Here is a 24315-nt window from a genome sequence, read left to right as displayed (position 1 = left end):
TGCATGTAGAAATTAAACTGGTCAGAAAAGCTGTTGATTACCTCTGGTATTTTTAGAAAGAGTTGGCATTTTAAATATGTCGTTCCCTATTCTAATTGCAGCTCACTCTTTTCAGGCAATCTTGCTCAATTAATTTAGTTTGTGTGAAAATGAAAGTTATGTGCATTTTCTTGAGACCCAATTAAGCCTAAAGGGAATATGACTTCTTTAAACTACCTAGTTCAAAGAATCTTTCATGGGAGGCTTTACCACTTGCCTCTTAACAGGAAAGGTTATGCAGATATATAACCATTGAGAGAATCTTTAAGGATTATGGAATTAAAAATGTTTAGAGAGATTTCAAAGCTAGAGTTTTAATAAGCCTTGTGGAGAGTAAAGTGGACTATAAATAAACAATGACAATAACAACAACCCCTGTTACAGATGGGTTTTATTTAATAATCCTTTCTCAGTCCAAACCTTAGAATTTAAAGAATAAGCCAAGCCCTGTAGCCAGAATAACAGTCTAAGGCTTGTTGTATTTCTTGACACTTGGTGTTAAAAACTATCAGTGAGAGCAAATGAATAGGATAGCAGATTCTTAGTTTCTACGGTGAGACTTGAGATCTAGGCTAATCCCAACTAGAGAAATTCTGCTGAATCACTTGCTGAATGGGAAGTCTGTGCTTATGTAAGGGGCTAGTCTAACCGGGAATTCATTTAGTTTTTTGTACTACAGATATTTATGCAGAGGCAGCTGAAGCCGTCTCATCACACAATTCTATATTAATAGTTTCATTTATTTATTTTTAAAAATAGATATGGCAGAAACAACCTTGCCAATCTTTCTGAGTTGAGAATAGCTTTAAAAACATAATTAAACCTAAACATAGTCAACTATATGTGAAAGCAAAAACTGTACTTTTCATTAAGGTTAAAGGAAAATAAATCTCTTACTGAACATGTTATTTCAAAATGCAGATGAAAATTTTGCCATGTCAATCTATGCTGGTTGAGGGATTTTTGGAACTGCAATCAGAAAATTTCCAAGCTCTGGCGAATACATACGTTTTTCCACAGAAACACTGCTCAGTGATTTGAAGGGAGAGTTCAACTTATTTAGCTTAAAACTGTAGACTTTTCAGATTTGAATAGTAATTCTAGCATCTCACATAATGGGTCAGTTTCTGGTTATGTTAAAATCAAAAACCACAAAACTGGAGCTTATTTTAATGGCCATATGAGTTCTGTTATATGCAATAGCTATGCTTTTAGTCCTAGAAAAAGGCAATGTGAATACTTGGCATTACTTTCCAAATATTCTATGTAAAATCCTGTAGAATGGTGATCTTGCTAACCATTACCCAACTGATTTTAGTGCATACTTATGGAAAACTTGGCTTTTACTAGAAAAGGAAGGAAACCTGATTGCTTCCTTTCTCATGGTTTTGAAAGAGAACACTCTGTATAGTTTACATCACAGAAAACTGTAGATATGGTTTCAACAGATAAGAGTTAGTGCAGAATAATGTTTCTGTAGACTTTAGCAGCTCACATAGTTACAAGTCTCTTCATCATTTCCTTTGTTTCCTCATGATTACCAATAGATATTATAACCTGGGATGTAGCTATCCCCCTCCCCCACACCCAAGAAAATAACATTTGATATGAATCAGAAGCATCTCAGTAGCATCAATTACCACTTGAAAAGTGATTCATGTGGATTCCTTTTAAGTCATGGAGAAACAGAGTTGCCCATTCTACGGAATTAATGCTTGAACATTGAATGTGCATGCACTCAGCAGCCATAGCACACATATTCCAAGTATTCAGACATATATTTCCATCTATTTTTAGTAGTTACCACAGGTAAAACCCTTCCATGCAACTTGGAGAAATGCAATAAAGAAAAACAATATGGCTTTTCTTAATCTGAAGGTTCTCTGTGGGTAAAAAGCAACAAAGGCAAAACACTTGAAAAGCTTCAAGTGCACCTGTCACTCATCAAAGTTCCTTATGATTGACACACAGACCTTAGAAATAGTTTCCATAATACATAAGTATTTGTACTTTATGCTAGTCTACATTTTGCAAAAGAAGCACTTTCATGGTTAATGGAAGTGTTTCTCAGCCTGTTAGCATTTGCATCAGAACCAAAAAGCTGCCTTATACTGAATATACTGATCTATTTTATCCAGTAATGTCAAGTCAAACTGGCAGCTATGCTTTCTAGTCTGTTGGGCAGGATTATTTTCTGATCCTGCCTGGAGATCTCTTGTATTATTTAATTATTTCCTATACAAGTGCATATCGGGGATGACTGTTTAAATTCTGAAATCAGAAAAGATTAAGCATATTCAGGGATATCTAGTTACTCTGACCACTGGTTATTATTATCAATGTTCCCATGAAGGTTTTTAAGGAATACTTTGCTGAATACCTCCAAACGAAAGATATTTTCTTCTTCTCCAAGAAAAGGGGGTGTACAAAAAGTGCACTGTGGAATAAAATTCCCTACGAATATTATTTATTCCATACTTTTGCTAGACAAACAAGACAGCTTTTGGAGGTAGAATCGACAGCAAGCATGGAAAGATGTTTATTCTATTGACATGATACTTCAGATTTTTAAGCCAAATAAGATACAGGATCTATACCAACATTTTTCACAGATGTGCTGAACTTTTTCTAAATTAAGAACATACCGTAAATAAGATACAGGGGAAGAAATAGTCCTGGGCTTAATTTCTGCAGGCATAAACAGAACTATGATAGCTTTGGACCTGAGCTAGCATACTTTAAAAATGGATTAGAAACCCATCAAATAGGACAATTTTATCTTTCTCTTTCAGTTCCTCTTGATTTCACATTATTTGATTTTTGTTAGCATCAAAACTGGAGAACCAAAGACTACAAGAAAGTATTTCCCATCCATTTATCAGCTATTAGGAATTGTGGGAGGTAGAGTCCAAAACACCTGGAGGTCCAAAATTTGCCCATGTCTGATTTAGAGACTAATACAGCTCTATTAAGTGAGGGAAAAAGCTAATCTAAAAGGTCCAAAGCAATGCAGGCGAAAAATTATAGAAGCCATGCTACAAAATCCATGTTAGCTTTTTATAAAATGTCAACACTTATATAATATGTAAATTATACCACAAAAGGGTTAAAACAAAAATCCTTTTTAAAAGAAGCAATGTAATCTCATTTTCTTTTATAAAAGAAAATTGCACGTAGAACAATGCTGCTAAAAGGCAGCCAAATGTCTTTTCTTCATAATGAAAAACAGATTTTTCAGCAGCAAGGAGGTCAAGAAATACTTTCTTCGCTGCAGATCTATTTCAAGGAACAACTATCTTCTTTTTATACGGGGTTCATATCTATAAAGAGAAAAAGGATAAAATTTATGCACATGGTAAGTACCAAGGTTTGAAACCAAAAGTGAAATGAACTGTGATGTCTTCATTTATATAAAAAGTTTTATTTCAACTCGCAAAAGATCCCCAACGCAATGAATAATACTGTTATAAAAGAGCAATAAAAATACAAAAAAATAAAGAATATAATTTGAAGTTATTGCAAGGTTGAAGGGGAGGCCAGGGAAGGAAGGGCATGTAGGACTCTCTGAAGGTATAATAAATAATAATAAAACTTTATTTATACCCTGCCACCATCTTCCAAAAAGGACTTACAGAAGCACATACAAGTGCCATAAACACCTAAATTACAGGTAAAATCACAGCATTGTATTAAACACTGTCAATATTAGTTCACATAAAAAGTAGGATATAAATATAATAAAATTATAATGGAAGAGCTTGTTAATAGTGAATCAGTGATGATGGGCTTTGGGAGTTGGATTAGATGGTCTTTGCAGTCCCTTCCGACTCAGGATGCTATTATTCTCATTGAAGTATATTGCATTTACACATTACAATATAACTCAGATGGAGGATGACACAAGTATGATGAAGCAATGTATGAAGAAGCAATTTTAAAACTGAGATAATACCACAGATGTGAAGTAGTCTACATCACTGACTTCTAAACTCTGAAATTCTCAAGAGGTTGAACTCGAGACTCCTTCCTACTGTAGGAATCTGCTTGACACTTACATTCTTCTTGTCATATCTGGAAAAGGGGATGCTGGTAGGGACCAAAGATGGGATTTTCTGTGCACCAGCACTTTGGTTTAGGGAATGCCTTTCACAAAAATATTAAGTACGATAATGTGGGGGTTTTGTGAATGAAGAGCCTTCAGAAAAATATTGATGCATTATCTCACGCAACAAGCAGTCACTTGTTGCGTGAGAAAAAAAGAAGGTCCTCACCTGAAAAGGTCATCTGCAAGTGATTCCTCTCTCTCATGACGAGTCTGTTCCTAGAAAAATGAAGGTTTAAGAGATTCAGCCAAGGATGACATTTTCATACAAACATCACATAGATGTGCTCAATTGTAAATATGACTGTTCTCCATCCAATAGTGCAATGGTTCTCAACCTGTGGTCCCCAGATATTTTTGGCCTACAACTCCCAGAAATCCCAGTCAGTTTACCAGCTGTTAGGATTTCTGGGAGTTGAAGGCCAAAAACATCTGGGGACCCCAGGTTGAGAACCACTGCAATAGTGCAAAAGTATAAGAACGGTTACCGCAATGGAATATTGCACACCTACCCAAGATGAATGCCCCATCCCTTCTTTCTATTGCAAATCCCTAATATGAACAACGTTCCCCATATCAAATTCTACGTTCTAGGATTAGGACCTCTCACTTTTGCAAACTATCATGAAGATTGCACATTCTAGGATAAAGTTTCCCAAAAACCACTTCCAAGTCTCCTTTCTCTTAAAGGAAAGGGTATTTTAGATATGCTACAAACTATTCAGAAGTGAGAGCGCAAGTATTCATTACCTCCATTTCTTGCTTCAGCCATTCTTCCATCTCAGAATCCTTTCTAGAATGAGCAGCTATCAGATCTGATCCCCCAATAATGTGTGGGAGTTGTCCAGCTCCAGGATAAGCTACCTATGAAACAGTATTTTTCTGAATATTTTCTCAGCAAACCTTTACTGATTTGTATACAGTACAGTTCTGATGGGGAAGCAAGCCATGCTAACTATATTTTTCCTGCTCCAAACGCATTCTATATAGATCTGGCAGGGCATCCTGAATACAGGTCCCACTGCTCTGGGGGAGAAATTATTGTTGGAATTTACTATTCTATGATTATCTTTTGGGTTGGCAGGAGGACACTTTTCAGATGGGCTGTTCTTCTTGCTCTGACAGAAAGAAACATAATCTGGTAATCCAACACAAACATGGAGCCCATCAACTCAGAGGCACTAAAGTACTAGGCAACCTTATAGCATGTTAAAATTGATACATTTCTTAAAGTATGAAACCTCATCAGCATAAAATGTTGCTGACAGTTATTTAGTGTCATAATAGAAATGTAAGCTTTTAAGGTTCCATGAGAGTCTACTGATTTAAAGGTTTAAAGGTACACAGAGACACAAAACCAAAGGTGGAAGAGGATCTTATACAACCTATCCCTGAAAACTTATCTGTATATCAAATAGTGCTGTCTCATAATGGTTCAAAAGTAGATACCAACCTTTTTAAATCTTTTAAAGTTGTTCAAATGTCCATAATCTTTTTTTGAAGCACAATGAACATCTTTCTTTCGATCACTAACAACCAAAGATCTAAATTCGGTGAGCAAAAGTCTACTGGGTAGATTACAGCCATCTGCAAATTTACCAGGACTCTTATTAGAGAAGGAAAAGAAATAAAACCATTATTAAAATTTAAAACATTGTCATAAAAATCCCTTTATAATTAAGTTACCAGCAATTTATTCTCCAGGCATTTATTTTTGGTATTGTGCTCTCAGCTTCTGTATTCAAAAATTTTAAAGCTAAATTTATTTTATCATGAACATTAAAACAGCTATTCATGAACTATAAAATACCCAAATCAATGTATTCTTCTTGTATCTTCCAAATCATATATTATCTTTGTAGGACATTATTTAACTTTCTGCATCTCTTTTTCTAAATAATACAGGAAGACCAGCATACTTTTACAATGTGTATGTGTTTTAATTATTTTGTAATCTGTCTCAAGCCAGGAGGATAAAAATAAAATAAACTATTATTATTATTATTATTATTATTATTCACACAGTCCTAGACACTTGGGAAGTGTCGAACGTGTGATCCAATACAACAGCTAGGATAGTGATCTTGTTTGCTGTGTACTAATCTTGTTATGTTTCTAATAATAATAATAATAATAATAATAGTAATAATAATAATAATAACTACTACTTCTTCCACAGTCCTGGTTTTCCTTAACAAAACAATTTCTATGATAGTTTGTGTAGATAATTTAAGAGATGATCAAAAACAGTGACAATTATATTCTTATTATTATTATTATTATTATTATTATTATTAAACTTTATTTGTACCCCGCTAGCATCTCCCGAAGGACTCGATGCGGCTTACAAAGGCCAAGGCCTCAATACACAACATAACAATACACCTAAAGCAAATTAAAACAATTAAAGCAGTATTAAAACAACAAAACGACAAGCAATAAACAATACAACAAAACACGATAAAACTGGGCCGGGCCAGAGTAAAGGGTACAGGATTAAAAGTGCTGATGTGACAGGTGATATGTAAGGATTATAGGGCAAGTGCAGTGTGCAGCGATCTTAATTCTAATAAAGTGCTTCTGGGACTTGGTATTGGAGATTTCCTAATCGGGGAAGGCACATCGGAACAGCCAGGTCTTCAAGTTCTTTTTGAAGACTGCCAATGTAGGGGCCTGTCTAAGATCTTTGGGGAGGGTGTTCCAGAGGCGGGGGGCCACCACGGAAAAGGCCCTGTCTCGTGTCCCCACCAAACGCGCTTGCAACGCAGGCGGGATCACGAGCAGGGCCTCTCCAGATAAACGTAGTGAACGCGTGGGTTCGTAGATGGAGATGCGGTCCCTGCAATTAACTAAGCAGGGAGGAAGTTCCCTTTAAAAATTACCTGACACTGAGGTAACTCCAGTTGCTAGTCCAGATTAGTATTTCAAATAAATCAATGGGAACTTGGTAAATCCTACTAATTTAGTGAGGGATGACAGCTGGATTTACATTGCAATTTCCAAAAATGAAACAGCAACTAAATGAAGTACGTTTTACCATCGTTTGACATCTGAATATCCCTTTAACGTAGAGACTGTCCTGCAATATTTTGCTACTGTTAAATGTGCTAAATGTCAAAATGAAGACACTTCTTACATTTGAGTCATTCCTTATTGATTCTAGTGGTTCATCTTTTATCTCTCGCTTTTGGCTTAAAGCTGGACGGATCTGCTCTTTTTCTTGCTGTATGATAAAAAATGCATGTAAATATATTTAAAAATAGTCAATACAGCCAGAGTAACTGAAAACAGGATCACTGATAGCATCTGCTCAGTTCTTAAATTATCCTTGACCTTTGTTTTCCAAGACAGCTAACTTCAATTTTAAAAGCACAAAGCAGATATAAGAGTTTTCAAAGCTAAGCAAAAACATCAAGAGCCTTTGGCAAATGCAAAGCTGCAACCGACAGACTAAGCCCCTGAAGCTTATATCAAATAATAAAATTATTGATCCATAAACATACCACAAGATCCTTTGTTGATTCTGCTACAACTATTTTGAGTGCTATAATTCTGGAAACTAGGAACACCTGGATGTAACATTATGCATGGCTGATTTATTCTAGCAGCTCAAGAAAAGCAAATGTTTGCAATCCACCAAAAACCATACAAGAGAACGACTGTGGCACAATAAGAAAAAGCCTTTGCATTCTAAAGATACATAAGATAATCACATATGTGATTATATTTGCGGGAGATTCTTAGATACGACAGGCCGTGGGTGGGCAAAGAACAACCCTCCAAATGTTCTTCATCTGCAAGCCCCAGCTGCCCTAACCTACACAGCCAATTGTGAGAATTGTTGTATATTGTAGCACAACATCTGGAGGATTGGAATTTTTCAACTGAGCTAGACAATTACTGAATGTCCATATAAAAGTTATAAAGGAAAATAACATTTCGTTACATGCACTTTTTTTGTTACATGACGTCAAGTCCAAATTCTCTCATAAGATTTTCTTGGCAAGATTTATTGGCAAAAAGAGATTTGCAGTCATTAGGCTGAATAAGTTTGGATAGAGCAGTTATGAAATTTTCCTAAATTTAATGGACTATCATTTAGCCCCCTGGTGGCACATTGGGTTAAACTACTGAGCTGCTGAACTTGCAGATCTAAAAGTCGGCGGTTCTAATCTGGTGAGCGGGGTGTGCTTCCGCTGTTCGCTCCTGCTTCTGCCAACCTAGCGACTCAAAAACATGCAATGTGAGTAGATCAATAGGTACTCCCTCTGCGGGAATGTAACGGCACTCCATGCTGTCATGCTGGCCACCTGCGCTAGGAGGTGTCTATGGACAATGCTGGCTCTTCAGCTTAGAAATGGAAATGAGAACCACCTCCCAGAGTCAGACATGACAAGACTTAATCTCAAGGAAAACCTTTACCTTTATCATTTATCTTAACTAGATTTGAGTTCTTAGATGGCATAAGGATGAGTCTGAGATGCTACTTGGAATTACATCATTCCAGGCTTTTAGGGTAAATAGCAATTCTATTTAAAGCTTCATAAAACATTGTCTCATTTATTAGAGAAGCCTTTTAAATTACTCAAACTTAAAAAAAAACATATAGCTGGATATTGCTCTATATGGGTAGCATCAAAAAAAGTTGTATTAATGACCTAAATAATACTTTTTTCAATGCTAAATCCAAAGTTAGTCCCAATTAAACTCTTTGCATCAGTGGAACTTGCCGGAAAAATTATCATTTAATTATTCAAACTTTTAAAAATCAGCCTATTAAATTACTTAAACTTTTAAATAAAACCATATAGCTGGATATAGCTCTATATGGGTAGCATCAAAAAAGCTGTATTAATCTGCAGGGAAAAAAATTATTGATTCAAACTATTGTTTATTCAAAAAGGGCAAAAGTGGCACTGTGGCAGAGATACTGCATTGATCCAGATATAAGTCAATCCACCTTTTTGGGGTTAATTTGGTGGCAGTCATTTTTCAACTTATACATGAATAATATATATGACAGCTGTGTTGCGATTTGAAGGACCCAACATAACTTACCAAAGTTTCTCTAGCCTCTGTGCTTGTTGAAATAATTTCTTTATTTTCGATTTTTCTTTTCTTTTTTGGTTCTTGGGCACTTTTTTGTTCAGCACAATCTCTGATGTCCTCTTCCCAGTCCAATTCTTGGCTCGCAAAGACAAGTTCTAATGAAGCTTCATCCTCTACTGCATCATCCATCTCTTTCCTCTTTTTTGATTTGGACTGTCCAGAAAGAATACTTTCAGCAGCAACCTTTCCTGACTTTTTATTCTCTGTGACAGATTTTCTACTTGTGTCGATATATGATGACTCATCTATACAAGCACTGTGTTCTTGAAATCTTTTTGTATTGTCTTCACAAAACAAACGAGTTACTGGTTGAGAATGTCCACAACCCTCTGGTGACTTTTCTTTCCTTGCATATTTTGCTACCGAGGTTTCTCCATCCTCATTTCTTTCTCTTGAAACACAAAAAAGACACTTCAAACTAAAATTCTGTCTTTTTAGCTACACAGATACCAAACGTACACATTTACAAGTTATACTGATGGCTAAATATAAATCTATATACACTATGATGGATCCATATTCCATCATGTTGTTGTTGTTACTGTCAATCTGATTCTATCCTAAGGCTTTTGTGGTAAGAAGAAATTTGTTGTAAACTTCCGCTATCTGACAAAGTGGGTTTCCAGGGTTAAATGAGGATTTGAACCCCAGTCTTGCAACAGTAGTCCCAACATTCAAAGCACAATACTATAATGGGCCAAGTCATCTCAATAAAGAATATCTTTACGCACGGGCTGGCAGAAAACCTCAGACTCTAAAAAACATGCCATTTATATGGTCAAAACTTTTAGAAATTAGATATGTAGGAATTTCAGATAACTTTTTCCTGCCTTTTCAATTACCATGGAGCTAAAATATTTCAGGAATGACGGATCTTTGAGAAATAAGACAATCACAAAAACAGAAGCTACCAGAGGGTGCAACACATAACATTATGATGACAGAACATTTGCAATCAAGCCAGTGAATTGCAATGATTCATAATGGGACACCGTGCAAGATGTCTCACTGTACTAAGCATCTCCAACTGCAATATGGGATAAGTTGCAGAGCAAAACACATTGTGCATTGGGACCACTAGTTCCCTTTGGATAAAGGTCCCAAAGGTGCATGGACCCTTCCACACAGACATAAACCCAGAATATCAAGGCAGATAATCCACAAAATCTGCTTTGTACTGTGTTATCTGAGTCCACACTGCCATATAATCCAGTTCAAAACAGAAAATGTGAGATTTTATACAGCTGTGTGGAAGGAGCCTATGTCTCCCTTATGAGAATATGGACATGATGCAATTTTGGTTTTCAAGTTCATGGGATCAAAAGTTCATCTACAATTATTTAAATTATAACCTGGTTATCACTTCTCAATAGAATACACCCAGACATATAAATCAGAAATAAAAACCAAGTGTTTATTGTTTTCTGATGGTAAAAATCAAAATTAAAGAGAAAATAATACCTCTTTTTAGATGCCACCTGAAAATAATTTGTAATTGAATTTGACTGCTGTGAATCTGTCTCTCTGTTCCTGCTACGCCCTGGAATTTTAGAAGGAGATGATGCTGAACTATTCAAGTCAGTCACGGGTTTTCTATGCAACATAGGCAGTTTTCCTCTCACATTTACAGTGCTAGTTCCTGCTGGAGTCTCCTTTACTGTAGTTGTATTCTCTGGATGGTATTTTCTTTGTTGATCTCTTACATGAAGATCTTTATTTCTCTTATCTCCTGTTTGTTCCATACTGCATTAATAGGGGGGAAAAGGATAGGTCAACAAAATATTATCAATGTTAAAGGTAGTTTCAAGGAACTTAAAGAGAAATTAAAGTAAACAGGATTCCACATTAACTGTTGCTACTATAATCTTCAAAAAGATTTAATTCAGTACTAATTGAATGTAAAATAAAGAATTTTATGTGGTTCTTGTAAACTTCATTTACACTGACAGGGTCTAGCATTTTTAATTAAAATTGGTTTACAAATGTGAATAAATCTTAATACTGTTTATGCAAATCAGAACTTTGTATGCAGTGTTCCCTTGATATCTGCAGGAAATTGTTCCCATCCATGGATACCAAAATCTGTGGGATGTTCAATCCCATTACATAAAATGGTATAATAAAATGGCATTCCTTATATTTAAAACAATCAGGATTTGCTTTTTGGACTTATTTTTTTTATATTTTCAAGCTGGGGATAATTGAATCCATTGATATGAAAGGCCAGTTGTATTCTATAATTCTTAGACTGATGGTAGTTTCCTCTCAAAATCTTATGCATAACAAAGGTTTAGTTTACCATGTATCCATCAGCTGGTCCATCTCCGTGTCAGCCACATATGCGGTGATCTCACCTATAATACTGGGCATTGCAGTTTCATCTACCACTGCATTCTGAGAAAGGCTTGGTCCCTGAACAACTGATGCTGACGATGTTGGCTTTACACCTAAAATTTAAAAATATCCAGGAGCATATTAGTGTTTGAAGACACAACCTGAAACAACCATTTTGATTCCTTTAAATAACTTAATGTTTTATGTACATCACTCTAACCAATGCGTCTTCTGTCATATCCTCAATTCTCAAATGGTGAAAAACAAGGATCACAATTTAAAGATGCATTAAATTAGTTCTGTGTGTACAAATAGGACATACTGGTTCAGTTGTTCCAGGACATTACACCATCCATGCTGCAAGTTTAAGTCAGCTTTGAAAGCTCCAGACTTATACAAAACAATTTGTAATGATGGGCAAAGGAATGAACCAGTATGTCCTATTTGTACACACAGAACTATTCAAAGGCTGACAAAAGTTCTGATGCCCATAACAATTCCTTGGATTTCTCCAGGAAAGCAATGACCACTGTAGAGTGGTTTTTCAAGAGAATACTGAAAATTTTCTGGCTTTTTAAAGCTTGCCTGAATTACAACAGAAATAAATATTTGTATCTCTTATTGAGGCTATGCAATATTTTGATGCAGAGTTAAAGAACAATGAATAAAAAATAGAAGAAATCTGTACAAATATCCTTCATCTCTAAAAAAATTGCTAACACAATTCTTTAAAGTAAAGACTACAGAAGAAAGGGGTTTTTGTACCTGTTCCAAGTGAAGCTTGAGGATTACAATAGCTTTCTGTGGAGGCAAAAATAACAGCTAAACCAATTTCTGCTTCTGAAATTGTCCTATACTTCTTCCTATTAGAAACAAAATACACTATCAATAAACCAACTTCAGCAATATTCTGGGGAGGGCACTTAAAATTCTGCACTGTTTTTTCAGGATGCAAAGAATTTCATCTATAATTCACAGGGCTGCAGATAATACATAAACAGTGTTACAAATCTTTTCTGGTAACCCATTCCTATTCCTGGAAACTTTTCTTGGTGCATTGAAAGAAGTGCAATTGCAACTTCAAATGGGTATGAACACATACATGCACATGTTTTTCTTAATCCCAGAATTCACAAACTAGCAGCACAGATTCATTCAAAACAACTCAAGATGTTCAGTTCTATTGATCTGAGCACCTTCGTGGCTACAATCTTGCAAACAGAATTTGTATCTAAAAGCACCAGTTACTAAAGTAAAAATAGTATTCAACTTTTTAATCAACAGAAAAAATAGATACTTGGATCCAAACTAGTTAAGCCATTAAAGCAATGGATGGTGTATATTCAACAACTACTGAAATCTTCTATGGGCTACTAATATGCTAATTTCAACATCTAAGTAAACAAACTATTTTAAACGTTTTAGAGGCCACTTGAAAGCTTCTTCCATAGTACATGCATGGATGTTTTATTTTTCTTCCACCAGTTTCCTCTTTTCTTATAATTTTAGTGGCCAGATGTATAGATCTATGGCTTAAAAAAAACTTTCTGGGGTATTTTATGTCAAGTTGCTTTGAGTCTCTTTTGGGAGAGATAAAGTGGGATATAAATATAATAACCATAAATAAAAATATCTGATGACATAGGCTTATCTGCTGGCCCCTTTTCTCTGCTTTGCTGTTCACCCATATGTAATAAGGGATTCTTGAGGCAGCAACTGTTTACCTTGTCTGTTTTAGGCAGGCACACAAGCAGCAGCTGAACATGTTCATTTACTTGATTTATAATCCATTTTTCTCTCATATGGGAATCAAAACGGTAGGACTGTCAACAACAGAATGCCTTTGTTTCTGAGTTCAAGCTTTGTTTGTGTTGTTTACAGCAAACACACTACGTTTTGCTAGACATCTTTGACCATTCCCCCAAATACATCAAGAACAGCTGGGAAAGTATAAAGACTTCATGAAAAGGAGATTCTTTGCCAGAGGCTTTATCAACCAAGTAAGGTTTATACTAAGATATCAACAATTCTAATTTAGCCAGACAATGCGATCGCACCTTTCCAAAACAGTTGTGATTGTATCATTCCATTTCTTCTCCACATCAGAAACAGATGCTTGAGATTGTGATAATCCTACTTCAATGACACAAATATTAGGCGCTGTCAAAGAAGCAGCAGCATCTTCTTCTGCTACTTTAATCAGCTTTGTTTCTCCTCCTCCAAGTTTAATTGCTGGGCTCAGTTTTGCATGCTGAAATTAAATTTTAAAATCACAGAATTAGAACTGAATTTTCCTTAACATGGCATCTATCTATACTAAAGGCAGATCATTTCAAAAGCTTTAAAAGGAAACAACCAATGTGGGGATTCCTCAAGACACAATACACCAATCTGACAAAAGCAATAATTATTTCAATCTTCTTTCTCACTGTTAACATACCTACTACAAAGATATATTGCCATGTATAAGCTATAGTTTGAGTTCCTTTATCCAAACAGGAAGGCAATTCAGGAAATGCCTGCATTTTAATAAAACGAAGAGCCATCCAGCTTGGGCACTGAATTACATGAAAAGTAATAGGAGAGGAAAAGATGAAGGAAGAAACTGGAAAGTACATGTCTCCCTGGGCAGAAGAACAAGAAATTGAGGCCTGGGTTACTATTATTATTATTATTATTATTATTATTAAACTTTATTTGTACCTCGCTAGCATCTCCCAAAGGATTCGATGCGGCTTACACAGGCCGAGGCCTCAACACACAACACAACAATACAATCTAAGCAAATCAAACAATTAAAAACAGAATAAAGCAAAATAAACAACAGGCACAATACAGTAAACACAATAAAACTGGGCCGGGCCAGAGCAATGGGTACAAGATTAAAAGTGCTGATGTGACAGGAGGTGTATATAGGGCTTCCAGGGCAAGTGCGATGTGCGATGTGCAGCAATCATTGGTTCTGATAAAGTGCTTATGGGACTTGGTGGTGGAGATTTCCTAATCTGGGAAGGCGCATCGGAAAAGCCAGGTCTTCAAGTTCTTTCTGAAGACAGCCAATGTAGGGGCCTCTCTAAGGTCTTTGAGGAGGGTGTTCCAGAGTCGGGGGGCCACCACGGAAAAGGCCCTGTCCCGCGTCCCCACCAAGCCAGTTTTCTTTTGCTTTAACAATAATCCTTGTTTTTGTTTAAACAAAATACAACTCAAAAGCTTACTCTAGAGTCTAAATGGAAACAAGTACAAAACTGACTAAAAGACCAAGACCAGTTTTTGATATATACAAAAACATTCTGCTTAGATTACAAATATTGTATACATACAGCAAAAAGAAACCAGAATTCTTAAGCTTTTTCCTACAGAAAGAGTGTGCATTAAACATCTATTTTGATACATATCAATCAAGGACTCCACTTGGATATACAAAAGGGTCAAACTCCTGGCCCAGTTAAAACAGAAATTAGACATCTGCAAAAGTATATCTCTATGTGAGTAGGGGATAGCCTTTAGTGCTCAATACAACCAGCAATCCCTATGAACACTCACTCATGGGAATCTGTATCCATAACTGAATGATAGTTTGCTTTTTGTTATTCATGTGGAGCTCTTACATTAGAGGCATGCAACCTTTAGTTCTCCAAACTAGAACTCCAACAGTTCCTTAGCACCAGCCACTCAAGATGGATTTGATGAGATGTCTGGCAGGCCAAAGTTTTCCCCTCCTGTTATCCTACATGTTAAGGACAATTTATCTGTGCTATAAATATAATCTCAGTATATAGAAGTATCTTAAATTCTCTTATTCAAGGTTTGAACCAGAGACATAGAGCTCTTTACCTGCTTAGCAGTTAGAAACACAAATGTCATTCCACTGAAGATTGTTTTTCTTCTAGGACAGATAGTCAGATCTATCTTCTCATTTTTGATACTTGGCTCATTGATGGGAGGATAAAAGCTGTAAAAATAGAAAATAATTGTAAAACAGTAACTTATGCTTATAAGTGATGTTATATAATATTCTACATTGCTTAAAATAAAAATTCTTGGAAGACAAGAAACAACCACATACGTAGTCAATATTCTACACATAGTTACAACTGAATGGGAAAGAGGAAGGCAATTTCTTCTCCAACAGGCTACTTTGTTCTTTCCACGTATATTCTAATTTTAGCACATCTTGTTTGTTTACTATGTTTACACATAAAACTCTCAGGTGTACTCTTCAGCCCATATTTATGCATTAATGAACATATGGCTTCTATGTGCTCCCTGTATGTTTATTCAATTTTCTTCTCATGATCAGGTTCCTGAACAGAGCTTTGGGCAAGCAATATCTTTCAAATGTTGGGACATTTTTAAAAAGCAATCTGAAAAAATTAAAACATCTCAATACAGCAAGTCCTCAAGATCAAGACCATATAGAAGAATAGTAATCTCCCAGCACCTTCATCTATCATGTAATTGGAAGGGAGCAGAAACAGTACAGAGTAATGCTTGCCTCAAGAGACCACAAATTGTAATTGTAACTCTATATTAAACACCAGAAAAGTATACCCCTTTTAGATAATTTAATATTAATAAAACTAAATTGAAGCACTCTACATTGAAAATTGAGATACACTCTGAAGTAAATGTGTTACTGAAACAAGCACTAAAGACACAATTTCATTTAAAAACAGTTTATTAATGTATATATTCCCAAGAGTGCATGTACCACTTTGAGAATACTACCATAGAGATCTCTATAGCAACCTGTGAAATGAAGTCATCTTTTGAGTTGTATTTTGTTTAAACAAAGAACAGAAGTTATTGTTAAAGCAAGAAGAAAACTGAATTTTGACTACATCTTACAGTCTCACAGCATTCAATGATATCTTACAGTTTCTTGAGAACTAACAAAGTTTTATGGTAGAGCAAGCAACATAAATTGAAAGCTATACTGAGCATATAATTACATTTAATCTTTTTCATTGAAAGTTAGCTTTCTTTCAACTAGCTTATAAGTAGTAAGAATCATTGTTTAGGAACCTTTCCCTGTAGTTCCATGACTTATGAAATTACAAACAAAAATGTGATCTTAGTTTCTTAGTTCTAGGTATTTCTAGATGATATCGTTTATCTAGCCATTTTAATTTAACAGAATGTCATGGTCACTTTGGTCTGATCTCAGTCATGTTATTCTTCTAATCAATTCTATGGTTGAGCAGGCGAGCATTACTCTGCACTGCTTCTGCTCCCTTCCAATTACATGATAGGTGAAGGTGCTGGGAGATTAATATTCTTCTATATGAGAAGTTAGGTCTTCAAGGGGCTTTGCTGAAGATCCCTATGAGTCTATTGTAGCTACATAAAACTACTGAGAGAGCTTGTGAGAAGAAGTTATCAACAATATGCTGATGTGGGTTGTTTTAAGTTTTTCGGCCTATTTGGTCATGTTCCAGAAACATTCTCTCCTGCCATTTCGCCTGCATCTATGACAGGCATCTTCAGTGGTTGTGAGAATGCCTGCCATATGCTGATGACGCCAACCTCTTTCTTCTTTCTGCCTGAAACCAGCATGATAGTTCAATGGCACCCTGAGGTCAATAGGTAGAATATTTCAGTTTCAATATTTCAGTTTCAGTAATTTAAACGTAGTATACACGTTATGTATTCAAGAAAATGGATAATGTAGGGTTCTCGGGTCTCAACCTCACTGCTGAGACCACCAAATGTGGGTTTTCCCCCTCTTTATCTCACCACAGTATAGAAAAAAGTGGTGTCTTCCACTCAGATAATCCTACCAGTGCCACCAATCATGAGGATTTTTCTCAAGTATTCACACTACAGCTGCCAAAAGTGTGTGTGTAGTGGTGGTCTATGCCCAGCAAATTTCAGTGTTCACTTCAGGTTCTCAATGAAAAGGCTATTCATGATTCCCATCTGAGATAAAGATAAGGATTTCCTCCTATCCCCTACACTAATGTGCAATTAATCTAAATACCCTCAAAGTTTCATACTACTTTTACCCACAAGAGGACACTTGCCTTCCAACTTCAATGCTGCCACCTCAGACATATCAGAAATCAAGGTCTCAGAACAAGACCAATTTTGGAGGCCAGGTGTATATAAAGAAAAAAGAAGTTAGAAATAAAAGAGCATATTATTGATATATATCTTAAACACCACTCTCTTTCATCTCAAACTAAATCAGATTTTAATATATGGTACATCTATGTTGATTTGAGATGCATTCTGGCAAGTATTCATATTCCAAACAATTAGATTTAAACATAATTACAGTATTATCACATTGAAAGGGACTCAGAAGTCAAAAGTATTACAGTATCAGAGACCAAGTGACTGAATTATTTTGAAATCTATAGTGGATCTCATTACCTTTCAGGTATTGGGAAATTCTTCTGTGCTTCTACAGCTTTGACCAGTTCATCAAAATATTCTGGCTTCACAATTGGTCGGCCGCAAATCAATGCACATATCGTCTGCAGATAAAGTGGAAAACTATTAGCACAATTTCCGACATATTTAAAAATATACTGGTGCTCTTCCTTTGGTCTTAATTAACTTTCATCTATGCAAATATCTATATATCTAACCAAGCCATTCTTTGGTTCCTAGTGGTTGACAGTATCACATACAACTACCACTCCCTGGGAGCAGGCATAGCAGGCACACCTTCACCATTAGTAAGCATCGTTAGCATGCGGTATCATCCAATGGAGATTAGGTTTTGCTCCACAAGGATAGTATGTAAGGCACATGGTAGCCTGCTGTGAAGTGTTTGCATGGAATTCAGAAGACAAAACTGCTCTGGCCTATTCTGTCTTGGATGCTGCAGTTTATACAGATCTGGTAGATGCCTGCTAGTCCAATGTAATTGAAAATATTTCAGTTTGTACTACCTGAGGATCTGGACACGATCCAGGTAGATGTGAAACACATTACATGTATGGAGGACCTATGTTCTTCTTGGCTGGTTAAAGAAGCCTGAAGGAATGAAAGGAACTGGCAGATTAGGTGAGGAGTGAGTGCCTCCATATAGCTAGGCAGGTTTTCATCTTTTCTAAAAGAGGCTGTAATGAGACCACTATTTAAAAAGTTCTCCCTGTACTACTACCCTAGAGAACTATCAGTCTACAATATCTTTTTTGTGGGTTAAGGTATCAGAGCTTAACACAGATCCAAGAGCTCCTTGATGAAACACATTATCTAGATCCTTTTCAATATAGCTTCAGACCTCATTATGGGTCTCAGTTTAGGTCACCTTGGTAGATGACCTATGCAAAAAAATTAGGCCCCTTCCACAAAGTTTTATTAAATCCATGTTGAACTGATCATATGGAAATGTCGACTCAGATAACCCAGTTCAAAGCAGATAGTGTGGATCATCTGCCTTGATATTTTGGGTTATATGGCTGTGTGGAAGGGCCCTTAGACAGGGTAAACATGTGCCTGATCATTCCGCTGGAGCTCTCAATGGCTTTAGATACCATCAACCATTGTATGCTTCTGAGCTATCTGTGTGGGATCGGGCTTGGGGACACTGTCTTTCTTGGAGAGGCATATTAAGGGCCCTTCCACACAGCCCTATATCTCAGAATATCAAGGCAGAAAACCCCACAATATCTGCTTTGAACTCGGGGGCCCTTCCACATAGCCCTATATCCCAGTATATCAAGGCAGAAAATCCCACAATATCTCCTCTGAACTGGGTTATCCGAGTCCACACTGATATAATGTGGGTTTTTCTGCCTTGATGTTCTGGGATATAGGGCTGTGTGGAAGAGCCCTCCGTAGCATTCACATATATGCATATGCACTCGAACAACTTACCTTCACAGTGATTTTGACAGATGCCATAACAAGATGAGTACATTCTTCTTTCCATTCATTCACTACGTGGCCTCCCAGCTGATGAATATTTTTATTTATCAGACTTTTCTGTGAAACATCTAAGCACGAGGAGCAAACAACCAAAGGTTCATATTCTACCCTGCAAAGTACAGCAAGAAAAAAGGGGGGAGTTGGAAATAAATATATAGCAACATATTATTTCACCATAAGTGAATGGGGATATTGAAAGAAACACTCAATATATAAAGTACAGAACGGTCTTACCTATACTTGCTTTCAAAGACTCCAAAAGTTACTCTGTCGCCAGATTTCAATGTTCTAGGAATACCATTTGTTAGCTTTTCTTCATTAACAAAGGTACCATATTTAGATAAGTCTTTTAAAGTTAACACAGGAAGGGAAGAAGTCTGGCTCTAAAAACATAAAATGTCAGATATGAAAAACAACTCTTCATTTTATTCACAAGTTGGCCATGTTTTTACATGTTCCATATATTTTCTTTATGGCTCAAAGTCTATTTTGCGAATATGGTTTTCAAAATTCCCACTATATCAATACATAACATTGCTTAAATAATCGTTGGTTTAAAAAAGAGAACACGGCAGTATCTTGTAGCCACTACAGCATTTACATGAACATTTTAATTTTTTATGTCCAAAGGTATGGATCAGGGCAAAGCATGATCAAAGTCAATCCTCCCTGATGCTCAAATGGCACCTCATACATCAAACACTCTCAAAAATTCAGAGACGTAGAACTGCCAACCATGTCCTTGTGAACATAAATGGAACTGGTGTCAAGAAATAAGGGCCATATAGAGCAGTGTTTCCCAAAGTTTGATTCTGTGGATGTTTTGGATTTCGGCTCCAAGATTTCCTAATCACTGACTAAACTAGATGGGGCTTTTGGGAAGTGAAATTCAAAACACCAGACTGACCAAAGGGTGTAATCCATAGATTCAGGCAAAATAATTTTTAGGGAGGGAATGACAGACTAGAAGAGTAGATAGACCCCTCCAAGTTCTAGAGGTGAGGGAAAATCCCTAGACACCAAGAAGATGCCTACTTTGGTGTAGATCAAATTTCCGTTCTCCACGTGTTTTGAACTTTGAAGTCCAAAACACCTGGAGGGCCGAAGTTTACCCTTGCCTAGTGTAGATGCTTCAGTGGAATGAATGCATAGATAGATACACAAGTTAATGTACCTTCAGCCTAGTAACCACTTTGATCAATTTATATTCTGTACAATTGACTGTCCACATTTGCAGTTTGACTTTTGCGGATTTGATTAAGCTATTCTCTCTAAAAAATTCCAAGTCCTCCAGTGTGACTCTATAGTCAACTCATACACACCATGGAAGCTTACAGTCATATCTACAAACAAACACCATGTTTTACTGAGAGTGTATTAGATAGATCTGTATTATATTAATCTAAAAAACTGACAACAGCATCCAGTTACTACTACTTCTTCTTCTTCTTCTTCTTCTTATTATTATTATTATTATTACTACAACAATAATAATGATAATTTTATTTTCGTATCCCGCCTCCATCTTCACAAAGGGACTTGGGGCGGCTTACATAGAGCTCAAACCCTAAAACAAAACATAAAATAAACATACAGTACAATAAAGTAAAAGTAAAGCATATAAAACAACAATTTAAAACTGGGAACAACGCCCAATGACTTCTGGTGACAACTACTGTAAGACATGGCCAAACTGTAAACAAGATGAGGGAATGGAATAGTGCAAATTGTAGCTAAGGAACACGGCATGGGATGATATTTAATTGCGAACCATGGGGGTAGACGTTCTCAAAGGCTTGTTGAAACATCCAAGTCTTCAGATCCCTACAAAAGGAGGACAGTCTGGGGATGGCGTTCCAGAGCAAGGGGGTCACCACCGAGAAGGCCCTTTCCCTCGTTTCTACCAATCACGCTTGTGATGGTGGTGGGACTGCCAGGAGTGTCTCCCCAGCAGATCTTAACACTCACACAGGTTCATAGAGGGGGATGTGAGCCCGAAGATAAGCAGGGCTTGAACGGTTTAGGGCTTTATAGGTAATGACATACACTTTGAATTGAGACTGGAAACTTATGGGCAGCCAATGGAGCTGCTTCAATAGGGGCTTTGTGTGCTCCCTATAGCCAGTTCCAGTTAGTAGTCTGGCTGCCGATCTTTGCACCAATTGCAGGTTCCAAGCTGTCTTCAAAGGCAGCCCCATGTAGAGTGCATTACAGTAATCCAATCGTGATGTAACTAAGGCATGGACCTTACTTATGCCCTCTAACAGGTATTATAGTTTGGAGTTGCAGCTATTACGTTTTGTATTTGCACAACAAATTGTATGACAGAAGTGGCTCACAGGGAAAAATATTCACAAATTCATTTGTAATACTATTGTAGGTACTTACAAGGTTCACTTGAGGTTGACTAACAGAAAGGACTGCATGACTCCGGCTAATTGACTGGTCATCCTGAATTAAAATGGCACAATTCTTGCGTCCAACAACATACTCAACGCCAACTAAAAGGTGGTACAGCTGTCCTAAAATTGAAGATAGAGTTAAAATTAGAAGCAAAATCAAGACCTGGCTTTGGGACCAAGAGTTCAATTAGTGAGCAGCAAGTAAAAGAAGATTCTAACACTTATGGCAATGATTTGACCCCAGACTGTTTTAGTTATTGTTTTAATATTTTAATATTTAATGTATTGTTGATTGCTTTTTTAAGATGACACCGTATGGTGTGAGGCCACCCTGAGTCCCCCCTCAGGGGTGAGAAGGGCAGGGTATAAATATAGGAAAAAAAAAATATTGTGTCAGGAGCGACTTGAGAAACTGCAAGTCGCTTCTGGTATGAGAGAATTGGCCGTCTGCAAGGACATTGCCCAGGGGACGCCCGGATGATTTGATGTTTTTATCATCCTTGTGGGAGGCTTCTCTCATGACCCCGCATGAGGAGCTGGAGCTGATGGAAGGAGCTCATCCGCCTCTTCCTGGATTCGAACCCGCGACCTGCCAACACAGGGGTTTAACTAACTGTACCACCAGGAAATATAGGAAATAAATAAATAAGATAACTTTTAAAATTCATCTAAGATGGGAAAATAAGTATTACTCTATATATTTTTTTAAAAATGTACAGCAGAACGACTGTAATATTGAAACTAAAAAACCAAAACATTTAACACTGACACATGAAAGTATGCAGAATCTAGAGCAGGGGTCCTCAAACCTTTTAAACAGAGGGCCAGGTCACAGTCCCTCAAACTGTTGGAGGACGGATTATAATTTGGGAAAAAACATGAATGAATTCCTATACACACGGCACATACTGTATCTTATTTGTAGTGCAAAAAAAACACATTAAAGCAATACAATAATTAAAATGAAGAACAATTTTCATAAATCTAAACTTAGTATTTCAATGGGAAGTGTGAGCCTGCTTTTGGCTGATTATTGTCGTTGTTGTGTGCTTTCAAGTCGTTTCAGTTGACCCTGAGTGAGGGCCGGGTAAATGACCTTGGAGGGCCGCATCTGGCCCCCGGGCCTTAGTTTGAAGACCCCTGATCTAGAGTCCTGCATAAATATCAGAAAATATGCATATTTACAATTAAATAATACTAATAAACTTTATTTTTGGACCGCCCTATCTCAGGAAGGGGCCTGAGGCTGTTAGGAATTGTGGGAGTTGGACCAAAACATCTGGAGGGCCAGATTGTGCTCTACACTGTACAATTAACGCAGTTTGATACCACTTTAACAGCATTAAAATCCTGGGAGTTATATTTTGTAAGGCCTTTAGCTTTCACTGCCCCAAAGTGCTACTGTCTCCCTAAACAAATCCCAGGATTCAACAGTCTGGAGCCATGACAGTTAAAGCGCTGCCAAACTGCATTAATTCTGCAGTGTAGATGCATCCCCACTCACTCCAGGCGTCCCTCTTCTCACCTGGGCCGCCTTCGACTGCTGGACCCAGTTTCCACATCCTGAAGCGAAGGCTTTTCCCGGCTCCTCCGTCTCGCTTTCCCGGCCTTTTTTCCACAGGCACTCCTTCCCTTCAGGAAACACGGGAACTCCGCCTACCGGAGTGCGCATGCGCTCTCCTCGCAAGTCGCCGCCACTAAATTCGGGATTCGTGGCGAAAGAGCGCCACCTATGGACAGAACTTAGTTGTGAACTTCAACTCCCAGAATGCCTCACTATAGGCCACGCTGGCGAGCGCTTCTGGGAGCTGTAGTCCAAAGTATTTGCAGCGCCAAGTGGTGAGAAACACCGCTTCTGGGAAGTCAGTTGAGAGATGTGATAAATGTAGTTGCCCCAATGAGGAGAGAAGGGGCGTGGCCACCTCCTCGAGGGCCATCCTACGTTTTGAGGGGTGTGGCCACAGTTTGCCCTGCCCCTTCGCTCTCATGGAATGAGCATGGGAGGGCGGGGCTTGGGGGCGCCTTGACCTATCACAGTCTTTCTGCCCGACTCTTTAAGCCCGGCCCGCCCCTTCGCTCTGATTGGACGCAGATGGAATGAAGGCGTGGCTTAAGGGATATCTCTGGTTTCTCCCTACCTGTTGGGGGCGCCTTGACCTATCATACTCTTTCTACCCGACTCTAAGCCCGGCCCTCTCCTTAGCGGCTCTTCGCTCTGATTGGACGCAGATGGAATGAAGGCGTGGCTTAAGGGATATCTCTGGTTTCTCCCTACCTGCCTGAGAGTGGCCATGTAAAGGGAGGGGTTAGCTCGCCCTTCTCTCTGATTGGACATTGTAGCAGGGGGCGGGGCGTGTGGGCCTCCTCCTCGGATTCCTCTCTTCCTGACGAAATGTTGGAGTTTGGCTCGCCCCGCCCCTTAACGGCTCTTCGTTCGGATTGGATGCT

At 37.5% G+C, this 24315-nt stretch overlaps 1 protein-coding gene across 1 annotated transcript; it reads right to left on the bottom strand.

Annotated features, from left to right (window-relative positions):
* Window positions 1-412: 412 nt before the first annotated feature.
* NBN (nibrin) lies at window positions 413-23796 on the bottom strand. Its single transcript, XM_060775574.2, has 16 exons — window positions 23393-23796; window positions 21854-21987; window positions 19700-19848; window positions 19415-19574; window positions 17960-18063; window positions 15419-15536; window positions 13642-13835; window positions 12350-12447; window positions 11550-11697; window positions 10712-10993; window positions 9200-9641; window positions 7278-7364; window positions 5595-5747; window positions 4892-5005; window positions 4311-4360; window positions 413-3359 (listed from the first exon to the last, which is right to left on the bottom strand). Exons 1-16 carry the CDS (start codon window positions 23427-23429, stop codon window positions 3332-3334), a joined length of 2298 nt encoding a protein of 765 aa, XP_060631557.2. The 5' UTR covers window positions 23430-23796; the 3' UTR covers window positions 413-3331.
* Between the last annotated feature and the right edge of the window lie 519 nt (window positions 23797-24315).

This window comes from Anolis sagrei, chromosome 4 (assembly GCF_037176765.1).
Source record: "Anolis sagrei isolate rAnoSag1 chromosome 4, rAnoSag1.mat, whole genome shotgun sequence".
NCBI lineage: Eukaryota > Metazoa > Chordata > Lepidosauria > Squamata > Dactyloidae > Anolis > Anolis sagrei.
This window is presented reverse-complemented; position numbering and strand designations above follow the sequence as displayed.

Bases quoted from the DNA above. Each gene is read 5' to 3' on its own strand.
- NBN (XM_060775574.2), bottom strand. From the start codon at position 23,429: ATGTGGAAACTGGGTCCAGCAGTCGAAGGCGGCCCAG. The intron at 19,849-21,853 runs GTAAGTACCTAC...TTATGTTTTTAG, and splicing joins GTCAACCTCAAGTGAACCTT to AGCCAGACTTCTTCCCTTCC. The intron at 11,698-12,349 runs GTACAAAAACCC...TTTAAATTTTAG, and splicing joins TCAAGCTTCACTTGGAACAG to GTGTAAAGCCAACATCGTCA.